Genomic DNA, 24,000 nt, shown 5'->3' with positions numbered 1-24,000 from the left:
CTGTGATCCAGATACCTGAGCATGCCAGCGGGGGAGTTCCAAACTCTCCCTCTCCATGGAGACCCTGACTTCCATTTGTCAGATGCTGATAATCTCCAATTGTGTGGGAAGCCACCCCATGCCAGCAACTCCAAAGGTCACAGCTACTCTCAACTTCTATGCCTCTTTCCAGGACTCAGTGGGGATCTACGTGGAGTGTCCCAAACTGCTGCCCACAGTTGGGTCAAGCTTGTCATTGATGCTCTGTTCAGGTGGGTCATGATATTTATTCATTAACGGATGGATGAAACCAGCTGGACTGAGCATGCCAGAGGCTTTGCTGCAATTGGAGGGTTACCCTGCATCCAGGGTGGCACGGCTGCACTCATGTGGCCATCAGGATGTCAACAGATGAGCCAGGTGCCTTTGTGAACAGGAAGGGCTTCTACTCCATGAATGTGCAGATAGTGAGTGGCACAAGACAGAGACTCTGCAAGTCTATTCAAGATACCCTGGCAGCTCCCATGATGCATCCATTGTCTGACACTCACAGGCGGCTCATCGTTGCTGGGTGACAGGGCTATCTATTGGAAAGGTGATTTATGATGCTTCTCCAGTACCCAAGGCCAGAAGCTGAGGAAAGGTGACAGGAACTATGCCTCCACAAAGGCGGTAACAGAGATGACCATTTGTCTGCTGAAGATGAGGTTCAGGTGCCTGAACCGTTCAGGGGGAGCACTACAATATCCCCAACAGCATGTGCTTCCTCGAGTCCTTGTATGCTGTGGTCTCCATAACCTGGACCTGGCAAGTGGGAACCCATTAGACGTTGAGGATATCAAGGCAGCTCCACAGACCTCAGATGATGACTCCAGTGGTAGATCAGAAGAGGAGCCCAGGGAAGAACACAGTGAGGGCATGGAGGCAGACGTCTGGAACTTTCATGGGGGCAGGTACATGATTGAACGCACCTTCAGATAAGCTGCCAACGCACTGCTTCCACCTCGTGCCAGGGGCACTTTCTCCTTCGCAGACCTTTACAATGACCTGTTCCATTGAATGCAAAGTCCATTCAGTGCCTGTGCAATAAGGTTTGCAGCCCTTAATGTCCAGCGTGGCCGGCACCTTTAAAGCAAATGAATCATACTTAGGCCATTCACACTAAAGTAGCATTTATACGTTCTTGGCACTTACAGACAATGAATATAACATTATAAGGTGTTAACGGTTGCACCAGTATCACTACTTCCAGATAGTGGCAGAATGGAAGATTACCCATGAAAAGTCCCCCTTGTACTCACAGTGATTTGAACGTACATTTGCGAGAGCTGCGCCTTGGCACATGTGGCAGCGGCATTGAAGCCAGGGGCACCAAACCACGTCATGACCACTGTTTGGGGCTGTTACCTCTGGCCAGGACATCTTGGTCAGGTGAGGTGCCCTTCTCCAATGGCATCAAAATGTCCCACCTGATGTTGACCTCCTCCGGTGTATGGAGGGGGAGGGGGGCGGGGCGGGATGGGGGAGTTAGGTCGGACAGAGTGCCCACTCGACCTGCTCTCCCACCTGCCCTGCCCACCCAGTGCTGAGGCCAAGACTGCTGAGAAGGGTAAGGTCAGCAAATCTCTTCCGGACAGCTTGCTGAGTCTCCTCCCAATTTCAGCCTTCCCCCAGGGAGCTGGTGACCTTTGAAAGCCCCCATTGGGTCACCGTCCAACTCGCACTCCCACCTGGACATTACGATCACTCACGGGACACGTTTCACACTGGGCGGGTCTTGATTGGCCAGCCAGCATGAAATTGGGTCACTAATGTGATGTCACCCGGGAGCAGATTCCACATCCACTCCCGGGCCCACCCCACCTACCCGGCAGGAAATTCTGGCCTGAAGCTCTGGCACAGGCCTGAACAGCCTCCTTCTGCATCGTAACTTTTCTGTGGTTTCTAAGTTTCAATTTGTAAAGTTCAGGATCCCTTTTGCACTATCACAGCTTTCTCGGCCTGTCCGTCAGTGAATCTATTTTCAGTGATGTTTGCTGAGGGAAAAGTATTTTCTCGGACCTTGGATAAATTCTCGACTTCTGATTGAGTGTTGGAGTGGGATCTTTAACATCTCCTCCAACCGTCCGAAACTGATTCAACATCTGGAATCATAGAACTGTTGCAGCACAGAAGGAGGCCATTCAGCCCAGCGTGCCCATGCTGGCTCTCTGCAGGAGCAATTCACTGTGTCCCCCTCCCCCACCTTTCCCCACAACCCTGCAGACTTGTTATCTTCAGATAATGAACCAATTCTTATTGAAAGTCATGATTGAACGTGCCTTGTCACCTCAATCACCTCCTCTTTTCCAAGCAAAACAGTTTCAGCCAATCACGTAACTGAAGTGAATGAACAGTATTCCCTCGGTATTGAAAGAAATGTCAGTTTGGATTACAATCACAAGTCCTGGTGTGAACTTTGACCTCCAGTTCAATCGTTTAAATAGGAATAGTGTAAAGATTATTGCTTCCATACTTTAATAGCAACACCCAGAATCTTTACTGCAGCAACAATGTGCATTTATGTATCTTCTCTAATGTCACTACATAACCAAAGACACAACCAGGAGAGTCATTCAAAATTTGACACCATTCACCTCAGGTGATGATAGGACTGGTGATCAAAAGCGTGATGTTGACTAGAGTTACGTTTTAAACAGTGTCTGATAAAGAAGGAGAGAGATTTTAGCATTTGTTTTAGGTACAAAAATAATACTGACTTCTGTGCTTTATTACAGCTTTGAGGGCGGTCAAGGAGGTCCTTGAGTCATATCAGACTGAGAGCAATATTCCACAGTCATGTCCATTCAGGCCTAGACCTTGTAAGTAACAGAAATGAGACAAAATGAGGGTCACTTGAAACATGGGGCTGGACCTTCCGTCGGCAGCATCCTCTGTTTCGCTGGCAGTGCACTCTCGCCCGCGGATTTCCCGACGGCGTGGGGGTGCCCACAATGGGAAACCCCATTGGCCAGTTGCTGGAGCGGAGAATCCCGCTGTCGGCGGGGCAGCGCCGCACCAGAAAACGAGTGCAGCGGAACGGAAGGTCCCGCCCATTTTTAAGCAATGCAGTTTGAATGAAGGCTCAGTGGTACACAGCAGAACAAGTCAGAAATTTGCGATTAAAGCTCAGTCCAGATATCTTTTGCATGTCCAATGTATTCCCATAGAACCAAAGTATTGTATTATATGTGACATTCAGCTTCCAGGATGAGCAATGAATACATTTGTCCATTAAGTGTGCACTGAAAATAGTTAAGGATCTAACCCTACTCTTTAATTCCTAAAAGACTGGGCAACAATTCTCAGAGACGAGACTTGCTCTTCGTTGGTGGGACAGAAGTCCTGCCCTGAACACTTTAACAGGTCAATGGCCATTTAATGGTCCTATCGGTGACCCAGCTGATGGAAGGTGGGTTCAGCCCTGACCTCTAAGCCAGGCTAGGCAGGGCCACTGCCCCTGCATAAAATCTAACCCTCCATATCTGAACTCTGGAATTACAAGTACAATGATAGAAACATAGGTAATAGGGAAGAAGGAGGCCATTTGACCCTCCGAGCCTGATAAGGCACGAAGAGACTAAGGGAGAAATTTTCATCACAAAATTAGTGGGTTTTGGACGAATAAGGGCATTGGAATCGTAAAAGCCTTAGAAATCAGAAGCCTAACCCCAAACTGTCTGCAGTCCGATTGTTATGGTGGCAACACTAATGGTCAGGGACATACAAGGAACAGGCAATAACATACGAGGAAACCAAATTATGAATTCAGGCCATTCAGCCCATCCAGCCTGCTCCACCATTCAATAAGGTCGTGACTGATCGGATTGTAACCTCGACCCCACATGCCAGCCTTCCCCCATAATCCTTCATCCTCGTGCTTATCAAGAATTTATCCACCTCTCCTTAAAAATAGCCAAAGCCTCTGGTTCCATTCATTCAGAGGATGAGCTACAAAGACTCACGAACTCTGAGAGAAAGCAAAATTCTCCTCATTTGTCTTCAATTTTTAAATAGTAAGCCCTAGTTCTAGATTCTCCTATTAAAGAAAATATCCATTGCACGTCCACCCTGCCAAGCTTTCTAAATTACTTGCTATACATGTATATTAACCTTTTGTAATTTATGTATTGGGACACTAAGATCCCTCTGCATCTCAGAGCTCTGCAATCTCTCACCATGCAATAATAAGCTTTTTTACTCCTCCTGCCAAAATGGACAATTTCTCATTTTCCCACATTATACTCCACTTTCGAGATCTCTGCCCACTCACGTACCCTATCTATGTCACCTTGTAGCCTCTTGATATCCTCTTCACAACTTACTTTCCCACCCATCACCAACAAATTTAGCAACTGGACCTTTGGCCTCTTTATCCAAGTCACTTATTGAGATTGTAAAATGTTGAGGTCCCAGCACTGATCTCTGTGACACATGAATCGTCACACATTGCCAACTGGAAACTGACACACTTATGCTTGCTTTCTGTTTCCTGTTAGTTGGCCAATCTTCTATCCATGCCAATATGTTACCCCTGCACCAGGAGCTTTTATTTTCTGCAATATACTTTGATATGGCACCTTACAAATGTCTTCTGGAAACCTGAGTACAGTACACATCCACTGGCTTCCCTTTATCCAGAACCATAAAGCCATATGAAGGTTACAGCACAGAAGGAGGCCATTCAGCCCATCTTTTCCATGGCAGCCCGAGGACACCCAGGAGCCCTTTCCAATCCCACATTCTTGTACCAATGTACCAAGCCCAGTACTTAAGGTGCAGATCCAGGTACCTTTTAAAAGAGTTTAAGGTCTCTGCCTCCAATTTGGGCAGTGAATTCCAGACTCCTACTACCTTCTGCATAAAAAGTTCTTCCGCATGTCCTCTCTACACCTCCTGACACTTATTGTGAATCCCCCTGATCCTTGAATTCTCCACTAAGAGAAGCAATTGCATCCTGTCCACTCTATCTCTATCCCTTATAATTTGGTACAGCTCAGTCAAGTCACCTCTCAGCCTTCTTTGTACCAAGGAAAATAACCCAACTTCTCAAATCTCACCTTGTAGCTGCACATTTCTTGCATTGGCAACATTCTTGTAAACCCCTGTCCAGGAAGCTCCCCAGAAGACAGCCCCCTGCTTGGAATCAAGGGAGCAGCCATACAGAGGTAGTGAAAAAATATTACTGCTTTAACACTCACCTGGGCAATACCTGCTGACTAAGACACAGGAAGCAGCACCTGTCAATTCCTGGAAAGGGAAAACCAGTCAGCTGGGTTTAAACCCCCTCAGATCTTTGATTTCCAAGCCATTCATTAATTTGTCTTTGATATTGATTTTACTAGGCTGTGATTAACAGCTTCCACACACCTCCAGCTGTCAGCATTGTTCCATTCATCTCCCTTCACAGTTGAATAACTTTGAAATGGTGTGCTCAGAAACTGGCTGCAATGTCTATAAACATCAAGCATTGATTGACAGCTACTGGACCACTTCAAACAGAGTGAAGTACTGTCTATTTCTAGCTGACCACTTCAAAAATACTCAAACATGAAGGGAGATGATTAAAAAGCACTTAATTCTGTTAACAGTATCTTTGAACAATATTGCCACACCTTTTTTTATTTCTCAATCATAGAATTTACAGTGCAGAAGGAGGCCATTCGGCCCATCGAGTCTGCATCGGCCCTTGGAAAGAGCGCCCGACCTAAGCCCCCACCGTCACCCTATCCCCGTAACCCCACCCAACCTTTTTGGACACTAAGGGCAATTTAGCATGGCCAGTCCAGCTAACCTGCACATCTTTGGACTGTGGGAGGAAACCGGAGCACCCGGGGAGAAAGTGCAAACTCTGCACAGGCAGTGACCCAGGCCGGGAACCATGTGGCCACACCATGGCTTACAAGGGAAATTAGAGATAGTATTAGATTCAAAGAAGAGGCATACAAATTAGCAAGAAAAAGCAATAGACCTGAAGATTGGAAACAGTTTAAAATTCAGCAAAGGCAGACCAAGGGATTGATAAAGAAGGGGAAAAAACAATTTGAAAGTAAACTAGCGGGGAACATAAAAACTGACTGTAAAAGTTTCTATAGATATGTAAAGAGGAAAAGATTGATAAAAACAAATGTAGGCCCCTTACAGTCAGAAACAGAGGAATTCATAACAGGGAAGCACGGTAGCATAGTGGTTAGCACAATTGCTTCACAGCTCCAGGGCCCCAGGTTCGATTCCGGCTTGGGTCACTGTCTGTGCGGAGTCTGCACATCCTCCCCGTGTGTGCGTGGGTTTCCTCCGGGTGCTCCGGTTTCCTCCCACAGTCCAAAGATGTGCAGGTTAGGTGGATTGGCCATGATAAATTGCCCTTAGTGTCCAAAATTGCCCTTAGTGTTGGGTGGGGTTACTCGGTTATGGGGATAGGGTGGAGGTGTTGACCTTGGGTAGGGTGCTCTTTCCAGGAGCCGGTGCAGACTCGATGGGCCGAATGGCCTCCTTCTGCACTGTGAATTCTATGATCTATGGAACAAAGAAATGGCTGAGGAACTAAATTCGTACTTTGCTTCCGGCTTCACAAAGGGAGACAGGAATAATGTACCGGAAATTCTGAGAAACACAAGGTATAGTGAGGAGCTGAAGGAAATTGAAATTAGGGGAAAAAAATGGTTTGGGGGAAATTAATGGGATTGAAGGCGGACAAATCTCCAGGGCCTGAAAATCTTCATCCCAGAGTACTTGGAAAGTGGCCCTAGTCATTTTCCAAAATTCTTTAGACTCTGGAATGGTTCGTACAGGTTGGATGGTAGCAAATGTAACCCCACTATTTAAAAAGGGAGGTAGAGAGAAAATAGGGAACTATAGACCAGTGAGCATTTGGAAAGAAGTGGTGTAATAAGACAAAGTCAGCATGGATTTATGAAAGGAAAATCATGCTTGGCAAACCTACGAGAATTCTTTGAAGATGTAACTCGTAGAGTTGACCAGGGAGAACCGGTGGATGTGGATTATTTAGACTTTCAGGAGGTTTTTGACAAGGTCTCACATAGCAGATTACTATGTAAAGTTAAAGCACGTGGGATTACGAGTAGTGTCTTGAGATGGATAGAAAACCGGTTAGGAGACAGGAAGCAAAAAGTTGGAATAAATGGGTCTTTTTCTGATTGGCAGGCAGTGACTAGTGGGGTATTGGAGGGATTTGTGCTAGAACCCAACTGTTCACATTATATATTAATGATTTGGATGAGGGAACTAAATGCATTATCTCCAAATCTGAAGATGATACAAAGTTGGGTGGGAGGGTGAGCTGTGAGGAGGATGCAGAGATGCTTCAGCGGGATTTGGACAGACTGAGTGAGTGGGCACATGCACGGCGGATGCAGTATAATGTGGATAAATGTGAGATTACCTTCTACAGTAGCAAAAATAGGAAGGCAGATTATTATTTTAATGGGTGTAAATTGAGAGAGGTAGAGACTCAGTGAGATTTTGGTGTCCTCGTGCATCAGTCGCTATAAATAAGTGTTCACGTACAGCAGGCAGTAAAGGAGGCAAATGGTATGTTGGCCTTCATAACGAGAGGATTTGAGTACAGGAACAGAGATGTTTTACTGCAATTGTATAGGGCATTGGTGAGGCCACACCTGGAGTATTGTGGGCAGTTTTGGTGTCCTTATCTGCGGAAGGATGTTCTTGCTGTGGAGGGAGTGCAGTGAAGGTTTACCAGGCTGATTCCTGAGATGGCGGGACTGTCACACGAGGAGAGACTGAGTCGGTTAGGATTATATTCATTGGAGTTTAGAAGAGTGAGAGGGGATCTCACAGAGACTTACAAAATTCTAACAGGATTAGACAAGTTAGATTCAGAAAGAATGATCCTGATGGTGGGGGTGTTCAGAACTAGGGGTCATAGTTTGAGGATAAGGGACTTTTAGGACTGAGGTGAGGATAAATTTCTTCACCCAGAGAGTGGTGAATCTGTGGAATTCACTCCCACAGAAAGTAGTTAAGGCCTAAGCATTGTGTGATTTCAAGAAGGAATTAGATCTTGCTGTTGGGGCTAAGGGGATCCAGGGATATGGGGGGGAAGACGGGATCAGGGTATAGACCTGGTGATCAGCCATGATTATAATGAATGGTGGAGCAGTCTCGAAGTGCACAGTCTTCCCCTTATTTGAACCTGGTTACTACTATTCTACAATTAACTAATGTCGCTCGCCATGCAAGTGCATTAATCCCCAGGCTGTTGAGGTGTAATTCCCTCCAGCCCCAAAACTGGCCCAAATGCCCCTGAAATCTGAAACAGTGCAGCCAAGCTAAAATCTCATTATCTCACTGGACCTCGACTCACCAGTATACGACACTGAGAGGAATCCAGACATTTTGCATCAAACTATTTGATTCCCTCTCTAGCTCCTGAAATGTTGAAGGGTAATCTGGGATTGGCAATAAGTACTGGCTAATCAGCGACAGCCACATCCCATAAATGAATCAAAACAAAATCCGGCCCTTGCCAACCTGGACCATATTTCTGCCACATCCACTTCCCCCACCCTCCTGTTGAAAATTTTGAACCCATTCCATGATGGAATTTTCCCTGGTCCTGAAGAGGCAACACAATATCCAAGATGCCTGTGACATTTGTAAAGCCATGTATCTACTTCCACACTTGATCACTTTATTCCTGGGCTTTGCTGTGCTCCCTATGCACTTTGGAGCCATGGATTTGCCTTTATCTCCATTTTCTATGTTCCTCTATTCCCCCTACTCATTTGGCTCTTTCTCCTCCTTTGCAAACGAGTGCCATCCTCACCTTTAAAATCCGTGGTCTGTACGAGCCAGCCAAGAACCATGCCAAATTCCTCACCAAGATATCTTCACTATTTTCCTCTCTCAACTTCTTATAGAACAGAGAACTGTACAACACAGTACAGGCCCTTCGGCCCACGATATTGTGCTGAACTAGTCTGAAACTAAGATCAAATCAACCTACTCCCAATCATTCTAGTGCACTCCATATGCCTATCCAATAACCGCTTGAAAGTTCCTAAAGTGTCCGACTCCACTACCATAGCTGGGAGTGCGTTCCACGCCCCAACCACTCTCTAAGTTAAGAACCTACCTCTGACATCTCTCCTATATCTTCCACCATGAACCTTATAGTTATGCATTCACCCGAGGAAAAAGTCACTGAACGTCCACACTATCTATCACTCTCATCATCTTATAAACCTCAGTTAAGTCACCTCTCATCCTCCTTTGCTCCAATGAGAAAAGCCCTAGCTCCCTCAACCTTTCCTCATAAGACCTACCCTCCAATCCAGGCAGCATCCTGGTAAATCTCCTTTGCACCCTTTCCAATGCTTCCACGTCCTTCCTATAATGAGGTGACCAGAACTGCACACAATACTCCAAATGTGGTCTTGCACAGTTGCACCATAACCTCACGGCTCTTAAACCCAATCTCCCTGTTAATAAATGCTAACACACTATAGGCTTTCTTCACGGCTCTATCCACTTGGGTGGCAACTTTCAGAGATCTATGGACATGAACTCCGAGATCTCTCTGCTCCTCCACATTCTTCAGAACCCTGCCATTAACCCTGTAATCCGCATTCAAATTTGTCCGACCAAAATGAATCACCTCACACTTATCAGGGTTAAACTCCATCTGCCACTTTTCAGCCCAGCCCTGCATCCTATCAATGTCTCTTTGCAGCCTACAACAGCCCTCCACATTATCCACTACTCCACCAATCTTGGTGTCATCAGCAAATTTACTAACCCAACCTTCAACTCCATCATCCAAGTCATTGATAAAAATCACAAATAGGAGAGGACCCAGCACTGATCCCTGTGGTACACCGCTGGTGTCTGGGCTCCAGGTTGAAAATTTACCATCTACCACCACCCTCTGTCTTCTATGTGAGAGCCAGTTACTGATCCAATCGGCCAAATTTCCCTCTATGCCATGCCTCCTTACTTTCTGCATGAGCCGACCAGGGGCACCTTATCTAACGTCTTACTAAAATCCATGTATACAACATCAACTGCTCTACCTTCATCTATGTACTTAGTTACCTCCTCAAAGAATACAATCAACCTTGTGAGGCAAGACCTACCCCTCACAAATCCGTGCTGACTATCCTGGATTAAGATGTATCTTTCCAAATGATCATAAATCCTGGGCGGGATTCTCCACTCCCACGCCGAAGTGGCCGCGACGTCGAGGTTCATGACGGCGCGGAACGGCCCTGGTCCCGACCGATTCAAGCCCTGACAATGGGCCAGGATCGGGGCCACGTCATCTACACGCGCCAGGCCTTGTCGCCCGTGTAAAAGCGGCGCCGCATATATGACGTGGCCGGCGTCGCATAACGGGCGTCATCCGCGCATGCGTGGTTGCCGTCTTCTCTAAGTCCGCCCCGCAAGAAGATGGGGGACGGATCTTGCGGGGCCGCGGAAGGAAGGAGGTCTTCCTTCAGAGAGGACGGCCTGACGATCGGTGGGCACCGATCGCGGGCCACCCCACATTCCAGGTAAAGCCCGGTGCAGGATCCCCCCTCGCCCCCCCGCAGGCCACCCCCCCCCCCCCCCCCAGCGTTCACGCACCGCCCACGACTGCAGTGACCAGGTGTGGACGGCGCCGGAGGGAACCCGCCGTTTTGGCCTGGCCGCTCGGCCCATCCGGGCCTCAGAATAGCGGGGGTGACGGAGAATCGCCATTTTCGGTGTCTCCGGCGTTTCTCCGGCCTGCGGCCCGCGAAACTCGACCGGGCCATTCCCGCCGCTTGGAAGAATCGCGGGAGGGCGTCGGACCGGCGTCCCCGGAAAGCTTGGCGGCCCAGGCGATTCTCCCAACTGGCGTGGGAGTGGAGAATCTCGCCCCCTATCCCTCAGGACCCTTTCCAATACTTTACCTATGACCGAAGTGAGGCTAACCGGCCTATAATTCCCAGGGTTATACCTATTCCCTTTCTTGAACAAGGGGACAGCATTTGCCTCTCTCCAGTCTTCTGGCACTATTCCTGTCGATAGTGAGGACATAAAGATCAAAGCCAAAGACTCTGCAATCTCATCCCCCACCTCCCAAAGAATCCTAGGATATATCCCATCAGGCCCAGGGGATTTATCTATCCTCAGGCTTCTCAAAATTTCTAACACATCTTCCTTCCGAATATCTACCTCCTCCAGCCTACCAGCCTGTATCGCACTATCCTCCTCAACAACATGGCCCCTCTCCTTTGTGAACACTGAAGAAAAGTATTCATTTCGGGCCTCTCCTATATCTTCAGACTCCATGCACACGTTCCCACTACTGTCCTTGACCGGCCTGACTTCACCTTGGTCATTCTTTGATTCCTCACATAAGCGTAAAAAGCCTTGGGGTTTTCCTTGATCCTACCCGCCAAGGACTTCTCATGCCCCCTCCTAGCTCTCCTAAACCCTAACCTTAACCCTAACCCAAAAGTTAACCCTTGATGATTTCAATCTCAATCTCAGCTCTTCCATCGTGTTGTTTGTTCTGAGTTTACTGTTTCTCTATGACCTCAATATTCCCCTCACAGCCATGCCTCTCGGTTTTACCACCTGAAGAGGCTTTCACACAACGTAAGCCTTCGCATTACCTTGGATGACTAGTTATCCGGTAGTACTAGTTGAGGGAAATGTATTCGTCCAGGCACTGGGAGAATTTCATCACTTTCTTTGCTTTAGAATTATGGGATCTTTAACATCCACCCAAACTGTCTGAAAGAGGTTCAATACCTTATTGGACTATTCCCTCTCCATATTGGTTTAGATTCTGAGTTCAAGTCCTAGTCTAGCGTGTCATTCTGCTTTTTCATAGTTAAATTTTATGACACCAACGTCAACATCTTTAGCTTATATTTATATTGATATGCCAGACTCTTATTGACTACTCTTGTTATCTTGTTTTATAAAAACCTGGGCAGCAGCTCGACCGGAACAAACGCCTTACAACTTTGGACTCCCTCAAAGCTATCTACCTGCGTCTGGTAAGTAATGAAAAAGGTAACTTGAACTAACTTGACGTTTTAAATTGTTGCAGTATTAAGGAAGTTTCAGTGATGCACAGCATTACCCAGCCAAAGTTACAATTCAAATTCAACCCAAGTATTTTTCTCATTCACAACATAAAACAAAGTTCCCAATGAAGCATAATGCAACACATGGGACGATTCTGAGCCTGCACTAGCCGTGCCAGCGATACTTCTCCTGTGCTTCGGGGGGAATGACAGCGATGATTGTTCGGGGGCGGGGGGGGGGCATGATACCTCCATGGAGGGGGTTGGGGGCCGTTAGGTTTCAATGCTGATAGGGGCACCCTTTAAAGATAGTGCCTCGTTCTCTGTGGAGCCGGTTGCCAGTGCGGTCAGGTCCCGCCCCGCCAGAGTGATGGCACAAACCCTGGCCACTCATTTATTTTCTCTAAAGAGGATCAAGATCTGGGGCGAGATTCTCCGACCCCCCCCCCGCCGGGTCGGAGAATCGCCGGGAGCTGGCGTGAATCCCGCCCCCGCCGGTTGCCGAATTCTCCGGCACCGGATATTCGGCAGGGGCAGGAATCGCGCCGCGCCGGTTGGCGGGCCCCCCCCCCCCCAGCGATTCTCCGGCCCGGGTGGGCCGAAGTCCCGCTGCTGGAATGCCTGTCCTGCCGGCGTGGATTAAACCACCTCTCTTACCGGCGGGACAAGGCGGCGCGGGCGGGCTCCAGGGTCCTGGGGGGGGCGCGGGGCGATCTGGCCCCGGGGGGTGCCCCCACGGTGGCCTGGCCCGCGATCGGGGCCCACCGATCAGCGGGTGGGCCTGTGCCGTGGGGGCACTCTTTTCCTTCCGCCTTCGCCACGGTCTCCACCATGGCGGAGGCGGAAGAGACCCTCTCCACTGCGCATGCGCGGGGATGTCGTGAGCGGCCGCTGACGCTCCCGCGCATGCGCCGCCCCGCAAAGTCAGTTTCCCACCAACTGGCGGGGCGGAAATCAGTCCGGCGCGGGCCTAGCCCCTCAAGGTCAGGGCTCGGCCGCTCAAGTTGCGGAGGATTCCGCACCTTTGGGGCGGCGCGATGCCGGACTGATTCACGCCGTTTTTGGCGCGTGTCGGCGGACATCGCGCCGATTGCGAAGAATCCCGCCCCTGGAGAGAAAACTGGTCAGTGGAACTGAAGAGTTCCAGGGCAGATTTCAATCTGAGCCCCACACTTTGCCAAATTCTGGTAAGCTTCCTCCCAGAATGTGTGAAATGATCTTTGAAATCAGGGGCGTCATTCTCCGACCCCCCCGCCGGGTTGGAGAATCGCCGGGGGCTGCCGTGAATCCCGCCCCCGCCGGTTGCCGAAGTCTCCGGCACCGGATATTCGGCAGGGACGGGAATCGGGCCGCGGCGGTTGGCGGGCCCCCCCGCTCGATTCTCCGGCCCGGATGGGCCGAAGTCCCGCCGATAAATTGCCTGTCCCGCCGGCGTGGATTAAACCACCTTTTGAACGGCTGGACAAGGCGGCGTGGGCGGGCTCCGGGGTCCTGGGAGGGGCACGGGGCGATCGGGCCCCGGGGGGTGCCCCCACGGTGGCCTGGCCCGCGATCGGGGCCCACCGATCCGCGGGCGGGCCTGTGCCGTGGGGGCACTCTTTCCCTTCCGCCTCCGCATCGGTCTCCACCATGGCGGAGGCAGAAGAGACTCCCTCCACTGCGCATGCGTGGGAAACTGTCAGCGGCCGCTGACGCTCCCGCGCATGCGCCGCCCGGGGATCTCATTTCCGCGCCAGCTGGCGGGGCAAAAAAGGCCGTTTCCGCCAGCTGGCGGGGCGGAAATCCCTCCGGCGCCGGCCTAGCCCCTCAATGTTGAGGCTCGGCCCCCAAAGATGTGGAGCATTCCGCACCTTTGGGGCGGCGCGATGCCCGTCTGATTGGCGCCGTTTTTGGCGCCAGTCGACGGACATCGCGCCGTTTCGGGAGAATTTTGCCCAGATCTTGAGGCAAACAATGAATATCTTTTATCATTAAGTATGCACTGAAAATAATTAATGATCCCAGAATATAATTTCCAACACTGAGTGACAGACAAATCTGTCAATAACATATCACCTCAAATTACCGATCAAGCTAATTGCAGATGCAAAGATTTAACAGAAAAGGAAGATACATTACTGATTTCTCCAGCTCGCAATATTTTACTTATAATCCCGGTTTCAAAGTAATAAATGTGTGGAATTTCATGTATACCTGAGGTAACATTACTTGCTCAACATTTTGTTCACCATTCTTTGATTTTGTTTGGACGAACTGTATGTGGTTAACACTGCGCTATGTGATTATACGGGCTCCATGGCTGCAGCTCCTAATCTTTATAAACCACAAGAGCTACAATTCTGCCAATGTGCTGTGTGATCATCGGGAGCACAGACTGCATGTTTGTGCTTGGCATCCTGGGAGTTGCCATGACTCCGGCATCCTGAGTCATTCCAGGTGCCTGAGGTTTTTGAAGGGCCTGACCATCGATAGGAATGTTTGCTTGGAGATGACGACTGATGGCACCTTCAGAGTCATTCAGTGGAGAGGTACAATGATGCTCACAACTCCACTTGCACGGTAGCACAGTGGTTAGCACTGTTGCTTCATAGCACCCGGGACCCAGGTTCGATTCCCGGCTTGGGTCACTGTCTGTGTGGAGTCTGCACATTCTCCCCGTGTCTGCGTGGGTTTCCTCCGGGTGCTCCGGTTTCCTCCCACAAGTCCCGAAAGACGTGCTTGTTAGGTGAATTGGACATTCTGAACTCTCCCTCTGTGTACCTGAGCAGGTGCCGGAGTGTGGAGACTAGGGGAGTTTCACAGTAACTTCATTGCAGTGTTAATGTATGCCTACTTGTGACACCAATGAAGATGATTATTATTATAGAGCAGCCAGGGCTTCTGAAGAAGCACTACAGATGCATGGACTGCTCAGGTGGCTAACTACAATGCACTCCCATTAGGGTTTTACACATCATTGCGCCCTCCACAATCTGGCAATGCACCCTTGCTAAATGGTGAACTGAGGAGGGTGAGCAGACATGGAACTTTTGCTGCCATCTATTAATGCTACCTAGGTCCACACCCCTACCCTATCCCCAAAAACCCGCACATTCATCATGGCCAATCCCACCAAACCAGCACATCTTTGGATACTAAGAGGCAATTTAGCATGGTCAATCTACCTAACTTGCACCTCTTTGAACTGTTGGAGGAAACCACAGACATGGGGTGAAAGTTCAAACTCCACACACACAATCATCCAAGTCCAGAATTGAACATGGGTCCCTGGTGCTTTGAGACAGCTGTGTTCACCTTGTATTGCCTTGTATTATTTATAGAGAGGAATAATGGCTGGTTCAGCATTATTCACATTCTGTCAACACTCAACATTTTTAGCTTTGAGATTTGTATTGATGTGCAAGTATTTTACTGAGTCTTTGTATTGCATTTTATGAAAACAGGTCCATCACAAGGCCAACAGGGAAGGAGTATGCTTAGTACCCATCGCTCACAAGGATTCGGAGTGATCTCAACTGAACGTAAGTAGTGGAAATAATAATTAGTTCCAGCATGCACAATAGAATTGGAAAATGCTGGAAAAACTCAGCAGGCTTTTCCCATGTACCATGTAGACATGTCCCTTCCAAACATTAGAGTGGTACTGCCAAATCTAGACCCTCCTGGTTGTCTAGAGGAATACAGGGGAAGATCAAACAGATACAGAAAGTGTACGATGGGCAGAAAGAAATAAGCACTGGTAGCCTAGAGGAGTATAGGAAGTCAAGAAGGAAATAAGGAGATCAAAGAGAGTGCATGTAAAACAATTAGCAAGTAAAGTTAAAGAAACCCCAAAAATATTTTACCAATATATTAATGGTCAAAGGTTAGTTAAGAAAAAAGTGGGACCTATCAGAGATGCAGAAGGAAACTTGTGTGTAGATGCAGTGGCTGTGGGAAGGGTTTCAGAACAAAGAACAAAGAAATGTACAGCACAGGAACAGGCCCTTCGGCCCTCCATGCCCATGCCGACCATGCTGCCCGACTAAACTAAAATCTTCTACACTTCCGGGATCCGTATCCCTCTATTCCCATCCTATTCATGTATTTGTCAAGCTGCCCCTTAAATGTCACTATCGTCCCTGCTTCCACCACCTCCTCCGGTTGCGAGTTCCAGGCACCCACTACCCTCTGTGTAAAAAACTTGCCTCGTACATCTCCTCTAAAACCTACCCCTCGCCCAGAAACCTTTGTCCCCTAGTAATTGACCCCTCTACCCTGGGGAAAAGCCTCTGACTATCCACTCTGTCTATGCCCCTCATAATTTTGTATACCTCTATCAGGCTCCCCTCAACCTCCTTCGTTCCAATGAGAACAAACCGAGTTTATTCAACCGCTCCTCATAGCTCATGCCCTCCATACCAGGCAACATTCTGGTAAATCTCTTCTGCACCCTCTCTAAAGCCTCCACATCCTTTTGGTAATGTGGCGACCAGAATTGAACACTATACTCCAAGTGTGGCCTAACTAAGGTTCTATACAGCTGCAACATGACTTGCCAATTCTTATACTCGATGCCCCGGCCAATGAAGGCAAGCATGCCGTATGCCTTCTTGACTACCTTCTCCACCTGTGTTGCCCCTTTCAGTGACCTGTGGACCTGTACACCTAGATCTCTCTGACTTTCAATACTCTTGAGGGTTCTACCTTTCACTGTATAAATAAATATATTGTATCCGTGTTTACAAAGGAAATGGATGATGCAGATATAGTAGTTCGGGAGGAACATTGTGAGATATTAGAGAGAGGAAGTACTCGAAGGGTTGGAATCCTTGACAGTTGATAAGTCGCCAGGGCCGGATGGATTGTTTTCGAGGCTACTGAAGCAGGTCAAGGAAGAGATAACAGATGATCTGTGGATGATTTTGCAATCCTCATTAGACACAGGGGAGGTACTGGAGGACTGGAGAAGTACAAACGTGGTTCCATTATTTAAAAAGGGATCGAAGGAAATGCCAAAGAATTATAGACCAGTGAAGTGGTTGGAAAATTAGTAGAGTCAATCCTGAGAGACGGGATTAACTGTCACATAGAAATGATGTGGAGATGCTGGCGTTGGACTGGGGTGAGCACAGTAAGAAGTCTTACAACACCAGGTTAAAGTCCTGTTGGACTTTAACCTGGTGTTGTAAGACTTCTTACTGTGGTCACATAGAAAGGCATGGACTAGTCAGGGAGAGTCAGCATGGATTTGTTAAAGGAAGGTTTTGCCTCACATATTTGATTGAATTCTTTGAGGAAGGGATAGAAAGGGTTGATGAAGGTGGTGCAGTGGATGTGGCGTAGGTGGATTTGAGCAAGGTGTTTGACAAAGTCCCACATGGCAGATTGGTCAAGAAAGTGAAAGCCCATGGGATACAGAGAAATGTGACAAACTGGATAAAAAGTTGGTTTAGTGATGGGAAACCAAGGGTAATGGTCGATGGCTGCCTTTGCAAATGTACCCTAACTCTTTGTGTTATATATTAACGATTTGGACATGAACGTGGGGGACACGATTGGGTAATTTGCAGATGAGGCAAAGATTGGTCGAATGGTGGACAGTGTGGAGGATAGCTATAGGGCGGGATTCTCTGTCGCCCGACGCTGGAATCAGGAAGTGCGATTGGGTGGAGAATCGGTTTTGGCACCAAAATTATGGCGGGTGCTGGTTTCCCGCCTAACCACAATTGTCCAGTGCCCCGTCAGTGGTGTCAGTGTGTCCCACTCTGCACATATAGTAAATGCTTTTGGCACATCATTAGCGAGCCTGACTCCGGTATTCCCCGGGGCCTCCATGATTCTCCATCTCCTCTAACAGCGAGGTTCACTTGTGCTTTTAAAAATTAAGAAACATACGTCATGGTTGATGAGGGAGAGAGAGAAGGTAGGACACAGAGAGGCGCAAACATCAGCTGCCAGTCCTCACACTAGCTGGGCTGGCTGGCTAGGGTGGGGGGTAGGGCAGGCTATGGGGCCAGGGTGACCCCCCACGTGACTGGGGAGATGTCCTGCAAGGCAGTCACCTTGATGCGCACCCCACTGACCAGCCATCATGGTCCCTGGTTCTGCAGAGTGCCACCGGCCGTAGGAGTGCCCTGTCCCCGCCACCCCCACACTCCACCCTCTGCCATACCACTCCCCCCCCCCACCCAACCGGCCACCACCGCCAGGGGGCAGCATGTGGCCCGCCCAAGGGCAACGCCCACAGTAGCCCCTACAGGGGGAACGGGGGATGCGGAGGCTACCACTGGCAGCAGGGATTGGGCGCCTGGGCCAGAGGCTCCCATGCTGCCATGCACCGACAGGGCCAGGGGTCGGGGATGAGGGGGGCACATAGGGGGGCAGGGTCTTCAATGCCATCCCGGGCCACTGTGTAGCCTGGTGGTCCTGGTTGGGCACAGGGGTATGCACCATGCTAACATGTCGGCCTTTCAGCTGCTGCAGACAATGGATGTTGGGATTCAACCAGCAAAAGTGGCCTTCCTCTTAGTCGCCACGGCCCTGGGGCCGCCCTGCAGCTGTATGAGCTCGAACTGCTTGAGGAGGAGGAAGTTGCAGTAGTGGAGTGTGCCACAGTGGAACAGGAGGCAGCTGCTGGGGATGGGGAGGAGGAGGTGCAAAGGAGGCGCCGCATGAGGCCTTGCGTGTTCTGGCAGTGCCTGTCATTTGAGGACCGACCGGACAGGTCATGCCATTGAACACTCCGGCTGAACAGGGGGTCAGTGCACCTGGCACCATGGGGGAAGTGGCGAAGGCCACCTGCTCCCAGTGGCCGTCAAGGTGACGGTGGCCCTGACCTTCTAAGCAATGGGGTCCTTCCAGGCGCTGAGTGATCACCTGTGTGGGACCTCGGAGCTCGGTGACAGGTGCATTTGAGCAGTCTCGGGGGTCCTATATGCCCAGTCTGAATGAGATAGAGGGCGGGATTCTCTGACTCCCCGCCGGGTCGGAGAATCGCCTGGGGGGCCGGTCGGTGGGCCCCCCCCCCCCGGCGATTCTCCGGCCCGCGATGGGCCAAAGTCCCGCTGCTGGAATGCCTGTCCCGCCTACGTGAATCAATCCACCTCCCTTATCAGCGGGACTGGCGGCGCGGGCGGGCTCCAGGGTCCTGGGGGGGGGGGCGCGGGGCTATCTGGCCCAGGGGGGTGCCCCCACAATGGCCTGGCGGGCCTGTGCCGTGGGGATAGTCTTTTCCCTCCACCTCAGCCACAGTCTTCACCATGGCCGATGTGGAAGAGACACACCCCTGCGCATGCGCGGGGATGATGTCAGCAGCCGCTGATGCTCCCGCGCATGCGCAGACTTCCGCTGCCCGGCGAAGTCCTTTCGGCCCCGGCTGGCGTGGCACCAAAGGCCTTTCCCGCCAGTCGACGGCACGCCAACCACTCTGGCGCGCGCCTAACCCCTCACGGTGAGGGCTTGGCCCTTCACGCCACTCCATCCCGCCGGGACCCCTCGCCCCGCCAGGTAGGGGAGAATCACGCCCAGAGAATCTGGCGAACTGGTGCGACGGCAATAATCTCTCCCTCAATGTCAACACAACAAAGGAGATTGTCATCGACTTCAGGAAGCGTAGTGGAGAACATGCCCCTGTCTACATCAATGGGAACGAAGTAGAAAGGGTCGAGAGCTTCAAGTTTTTAGGTGTCCAGATCACCAACAGCCTGTCCTGGTCCCCCCATGCCGACACTATTGTTAAGAAAGCCCCCCAACGACTCTACTTTCTCAGAAGACTAAGGAAATTTGACATGTCAGCTACGACCCTCACCAACTTCTACAGATGCTCCATAGAAAGCATTCTTTCTGGTTGTATCACAGCTTGGTATGGAGCCTGCCCTGCCCAAGACCGCAGGAAACTACAAAAGGTTGTGAATGTAGCCCAGTCCATTACGCAAACCAGCCTCCCATCCATTGACTCTATTGAAATTCCCGCTGCCTCGGAAAGGCAGCCAGCATAATTAAGGACCCCACGCACCCCGGACATAGTCTCTTCCACCTCCTTCCGTCAGGAAAAAGATACCAAAGTTTGAGGTCACGCACCAACCGACTCAAGAACAGCTTCTTCCCTCCTGCCATCAGACTTTTGAATGGACCTACCTCGTATTAAGTGGATCTTTTCTCTACACCTTGCTATAACTGTAACATTATATTCTGCAGTCTCTCCTTCCTTCCCTATGTACGGTGTGCATTGTTTGTACAGTATGCAAGAAACAACACTTTCACTGTATGCTAATACATGTGACAAGAATAAATCAAATCAAATCAAATCAAATCTGCACAATTCATCCATTTCAATGTGGACTGAACCCACCAGGGTGCCTGGGCAGTGGGATTCGTCGTCATTGCCAAGATGCCCCCGGGGTGATTGACAGGATGCAGGTCCCCCTATGAGCACCTGCAGATGACAGGCCGCTCTACATAAACCGAAAGGCGTTCCACTTGAAGAACGTGCAACTGGTGTGTGATCATCAGATGCGCATCATGCATGTCTGCGTCCAATACCTGGGCAGTGCGCATGGCGCCTTCATCCTGGCACACTCGACGGTTTCTGTCCTCTTCGAGGTGCATTCCCGGCTGGGGGCTTGGTCCCTGGATGACGGGGGTCATCTGCCGCAGTGGTGGCTGATAATGCATATTCAAAGGCCACTGACCGACGCGGAGATCCGCTACAACGACGCCCATGCCGCGTCCTGGGCCATTATCGAGCGGTGCTTCGGCATCCTGAAGATGCCCTTCAGGTGCCTGGACTGCTCTGGAGGGCTCTCCTGTATGGCATTGGGAGGGCCGCCCGCATCGTGGCGGCCTGCTGCATCCTCCACAACATCGCACAGCAGAGGGGTGACATGCTGGAGGTGGAGGATGAACAGCAGGCCTTTTCCAACGAGGAGGGTGTGAGGGAGGCCAAGGCTGGGCAGGGCAGATTTATAAATGTCTTATTTCCTCACTGCAGCTTGCTTTCCCATCTATTTTAGTGTTATCTGCAAATTTGACTGTCGTACCTTCTATCGCGGCATCACGACTGCCAACCCCCCGCCCCACCCCCACCCCAGCTGGCTGACCCTCCAAAATCACCAACCTCCGCCCCACTGACTGGCAGAACAGCTGCCCCAAATTCTAACCACTTACCTGATAATCCTTACTTCCCCCTGGCGTGAGCTTCAACCACACCTGATTTGGGCAGTCAATAAAATAATGGGACACTATCTCCTTCCGTCCGATTTAACAGTGCTCCACAAGGCTTCAGAACCTTGCTGTACTACCGGGTCCTCGCCTGGCCTGAGTTGAAGGGTCGGCGGCGAGACAGGATCGGTTAAACTTCAAGGTAACGAAGGAGGAATGGATTAGCAATTCAACTCTGACTGCCACTCAGGCAAGTTCAGTCCGTTTTTTAAAATAAATTTAGAGTACCCAATTATTTTCTTTCCAATTAAGGGGCAATTTAGCGTGGCCAATCCACCTAGCCTGCACATCTTTTGGGTTGTGGGGGCGAAACCCACGCAGACACGGGGGGAATGTGCAAACTCCACACGGACAGTGACCCGGGGCTGGGATCCGGCAAGTTCAGTCCTCATGTGCCCTCATGCTCAGAGGAAGAAGCCGACAGCTGAAGCTCGAATGAACAGGAACATCAAACACCACCTTGGTTAAGGTCTCTAGGCAGCTGCAACATTACATTCAAACAGGTGAAGTTGGTATATCAATCTCAATGACCAATATTCCACAACTTCTGAATCAAGCACCCTCCCGCTAAGCATAGCCACAATATAAAACCAATATAAAATAGTAACTCTGAGCCAGATAATGGGTGGGAATCTCCTTTTGAGAGACTAAGTGCTAAATCCTCCGATTGTCAGGCTATGTCCGGAGGATCCGTGGCGTTTTACGTCAAAATAAAAATCGTCGGCGCCCCAGGACTGCTCCTCTGGCGGGTGAGGGGCCAGCAGCCGCGCCACACCAATATTCCTTCCTCCTCGATGACGCCGTTTTGGAGGGGCCGGGCTATGCGAAAACAGGCGCTGCCCCTGATCCTATCGTAAGAAGGGATTCTCCGCCTGATCGGCGATTACTAAATCGGCGTCGGGGAACGAAGAAGGGCGGGATTCTCCGGTCCCCCGGCTGTGGGGTTCTCAGCATCATTCGCTGACAGCCGGATTTCATCTTCCCTCTGCTTGTCAATGGGATTTCCCATTGTAACTGCCCCACCCCACTGGGAAATCTGCTGCTGGGGGTGTAGAAACAACGGGGAAAGTGAATCGCATCAACCGGAAAATTCCGGCTTAAATGTTGATGGGAATGAATCAGGAGCGTTCCCCAGTCCCGGCTGTGGCGCCAGTCCCGGAGCCCTTCAGGACATGCTAATGGGCGACCGCTCTGCCCATCTGAAACCGGTGCAATTCTAACTCACATTGGCGTGGGATTCGCTGGGGCCCGAATTGGCACTGGAGAGCTTGATGAGCTGGAGCTGCGTATAAGCACTCCACTCCCCACACACACTCATTCCAGCCCAGAAGATGGCACCACGAAGAACAGTCCCGAGGTTCACGGATGCAGAGCTGGAGATGTTGCTGGGTGCTGTGAAGGAGGGGTGGGGCACCCTCTTCCCCAGGGTGGGCAGGAGGCTACCACCCGCGGAGGTCAACTGGGCCTGAGCGGAGGCATAGATGGTGAGTTCCCTGGGCTCCACCATGAGGGCCGGCCTTTCCCCTTTCTATCAAAAGCAAAATACCGCCGATGTCGAAAATCTGAAGCAGAAGCAGAAAGCAAAGCTGGAAATACTCAGCCGGTCACTCAGCGTCTGTGGAGAGAAACCAGGTCGATGCTCCAGCAGCTGTCCCAGAGGGTTCAAGGACAGAATCAATTTGGCTAGAGCTAAGGAACAGCAAAGGGTGTATTAGAATCCTGGATCAGAACCCAAGCATTTGCAATTTGTAAAACTGTGAGGAAAGGTGACTGTACCTCAGGAGTAGTTTGTTGAAACAAACTTTAATTTAAATAAACAATCAATCACATTAGCAGCAAAGTAATAGCTTTGAACAACAAAGAACAAAGAAACGTACAGCACAGGAACAGGCCCTTCGGCCCTCCAAGCCCGTGCCGACCATGCTGCCCGACTAAACTACAATCTTCTACACTTCCTGGGTCCGTATCCCTCTATTCCCATCCTATTCATGTATTTGTCAAGATGCCCCTTAAATGTCACTATCGTCCCTGCTTCCACCACCTCCTCCGGTAGTGAGTTCCAGGCACCCACTACCCTCTGCGTAAAAAACTTGCCTCGTACATCTACTCTAAACCATGCCCCTCTCACCTTAAACCTATGCCCCCTAGTAATTGACCCCTCTACCCTGGGGAAAAGCCTCTGACTATCCACTCTGTCTATGCCCCTCATAATTTTGTAGACCTCTATCAGGTCTCCCCTCAACCTCCTTCGTTCCAGTGAGAACAAACCGAGTTTATTCAACTGCTCCTCATAGCTCATGCCCTCCATACCAGGCAACATTCTGGTAAATCTCTTCTGCACCCTCTCTAAAGCCTCCACATCCTTCTGGTAGTGTGGCAACCAGAATTGAACAGTATACTCCAAGTGTGGCCTAACTAAGGTTCTATACAGCTGCAACATGACTTGCCAATTCTTATACTCAATGCCCCTGCCAATGAAGGCAAGCATGCCGTATGCCTTCTTGACTACCTTCTCCACCTGTGTTGCCCCTTTCAATGACCTGTGGACCTGTACTCCTAGATCTCTTTGACTTTCAATACTCTTGAGGGTTCTACCATTCACTGTATATTCCCTACCTGCATTAGCCCTTCCAAAATGCATTACCTCACATTTGTCCGGATTAAACTCCATCTGCCATCTCTCCGCCCAAGTCTCCAAACAATCTAAATCCTGCTGTATCCTCTGACAGTCCTCATCGCT

General features: G+C 50.1%; 1 protein-coding gene across 6 annotated transcripts in view; it reads left to right on the top strand.

The window, feature by feature from the left end:
* Positions 1–24,000, top strand: part of LOC140424705 (uncharacterized) — a 429,538-nt gene that overhangs the window by 305,688 nt on the left and 99,850 nt on the right. For 5 of the 6 annotated variants that reach the window (XM_072508006.1, XM_072508009.1, XM_072508004.1 and 2 more), the window contains 3 exons: positions 2,757–2,840; positions 11,967–12,029; positions 15,503–15,580. In XM_072508006.1, the coding sequence (XP_072364107.1) occupies positions 2,757–2,840; positions 11,967–12,029; positions 15,503–15,580 (225 nt within the window). The remainder of the gene's footprint in view (positions 1–2,756; positions 2,841–11,966; positions 12,030–15,502; positions 15,581–24,000) is intronic. The other variant, XM_072508005.1, reaches the window with a different exon arrangement.

This window comes from Scyliorhinus torazame, chromosome 6, assembly GCF_047496885.1.
Source record: "Scyliorhinus torazame isolate Kashiwa2021f chromosome 6, sScyTor2.1, whole genome shotgun sequence".
In the NCBI taxonomy this organism is placed as follows: Eukaryota; Metazoa; Chordata; class Chondrichthyes; order Carcharhiniformes; family Scyliorhinidae; genus Scyliorhinus; species Scyliorhinus torazame.
This window is presented reverse-complemented; position numbering and strand designations above follow the sequence as displayed.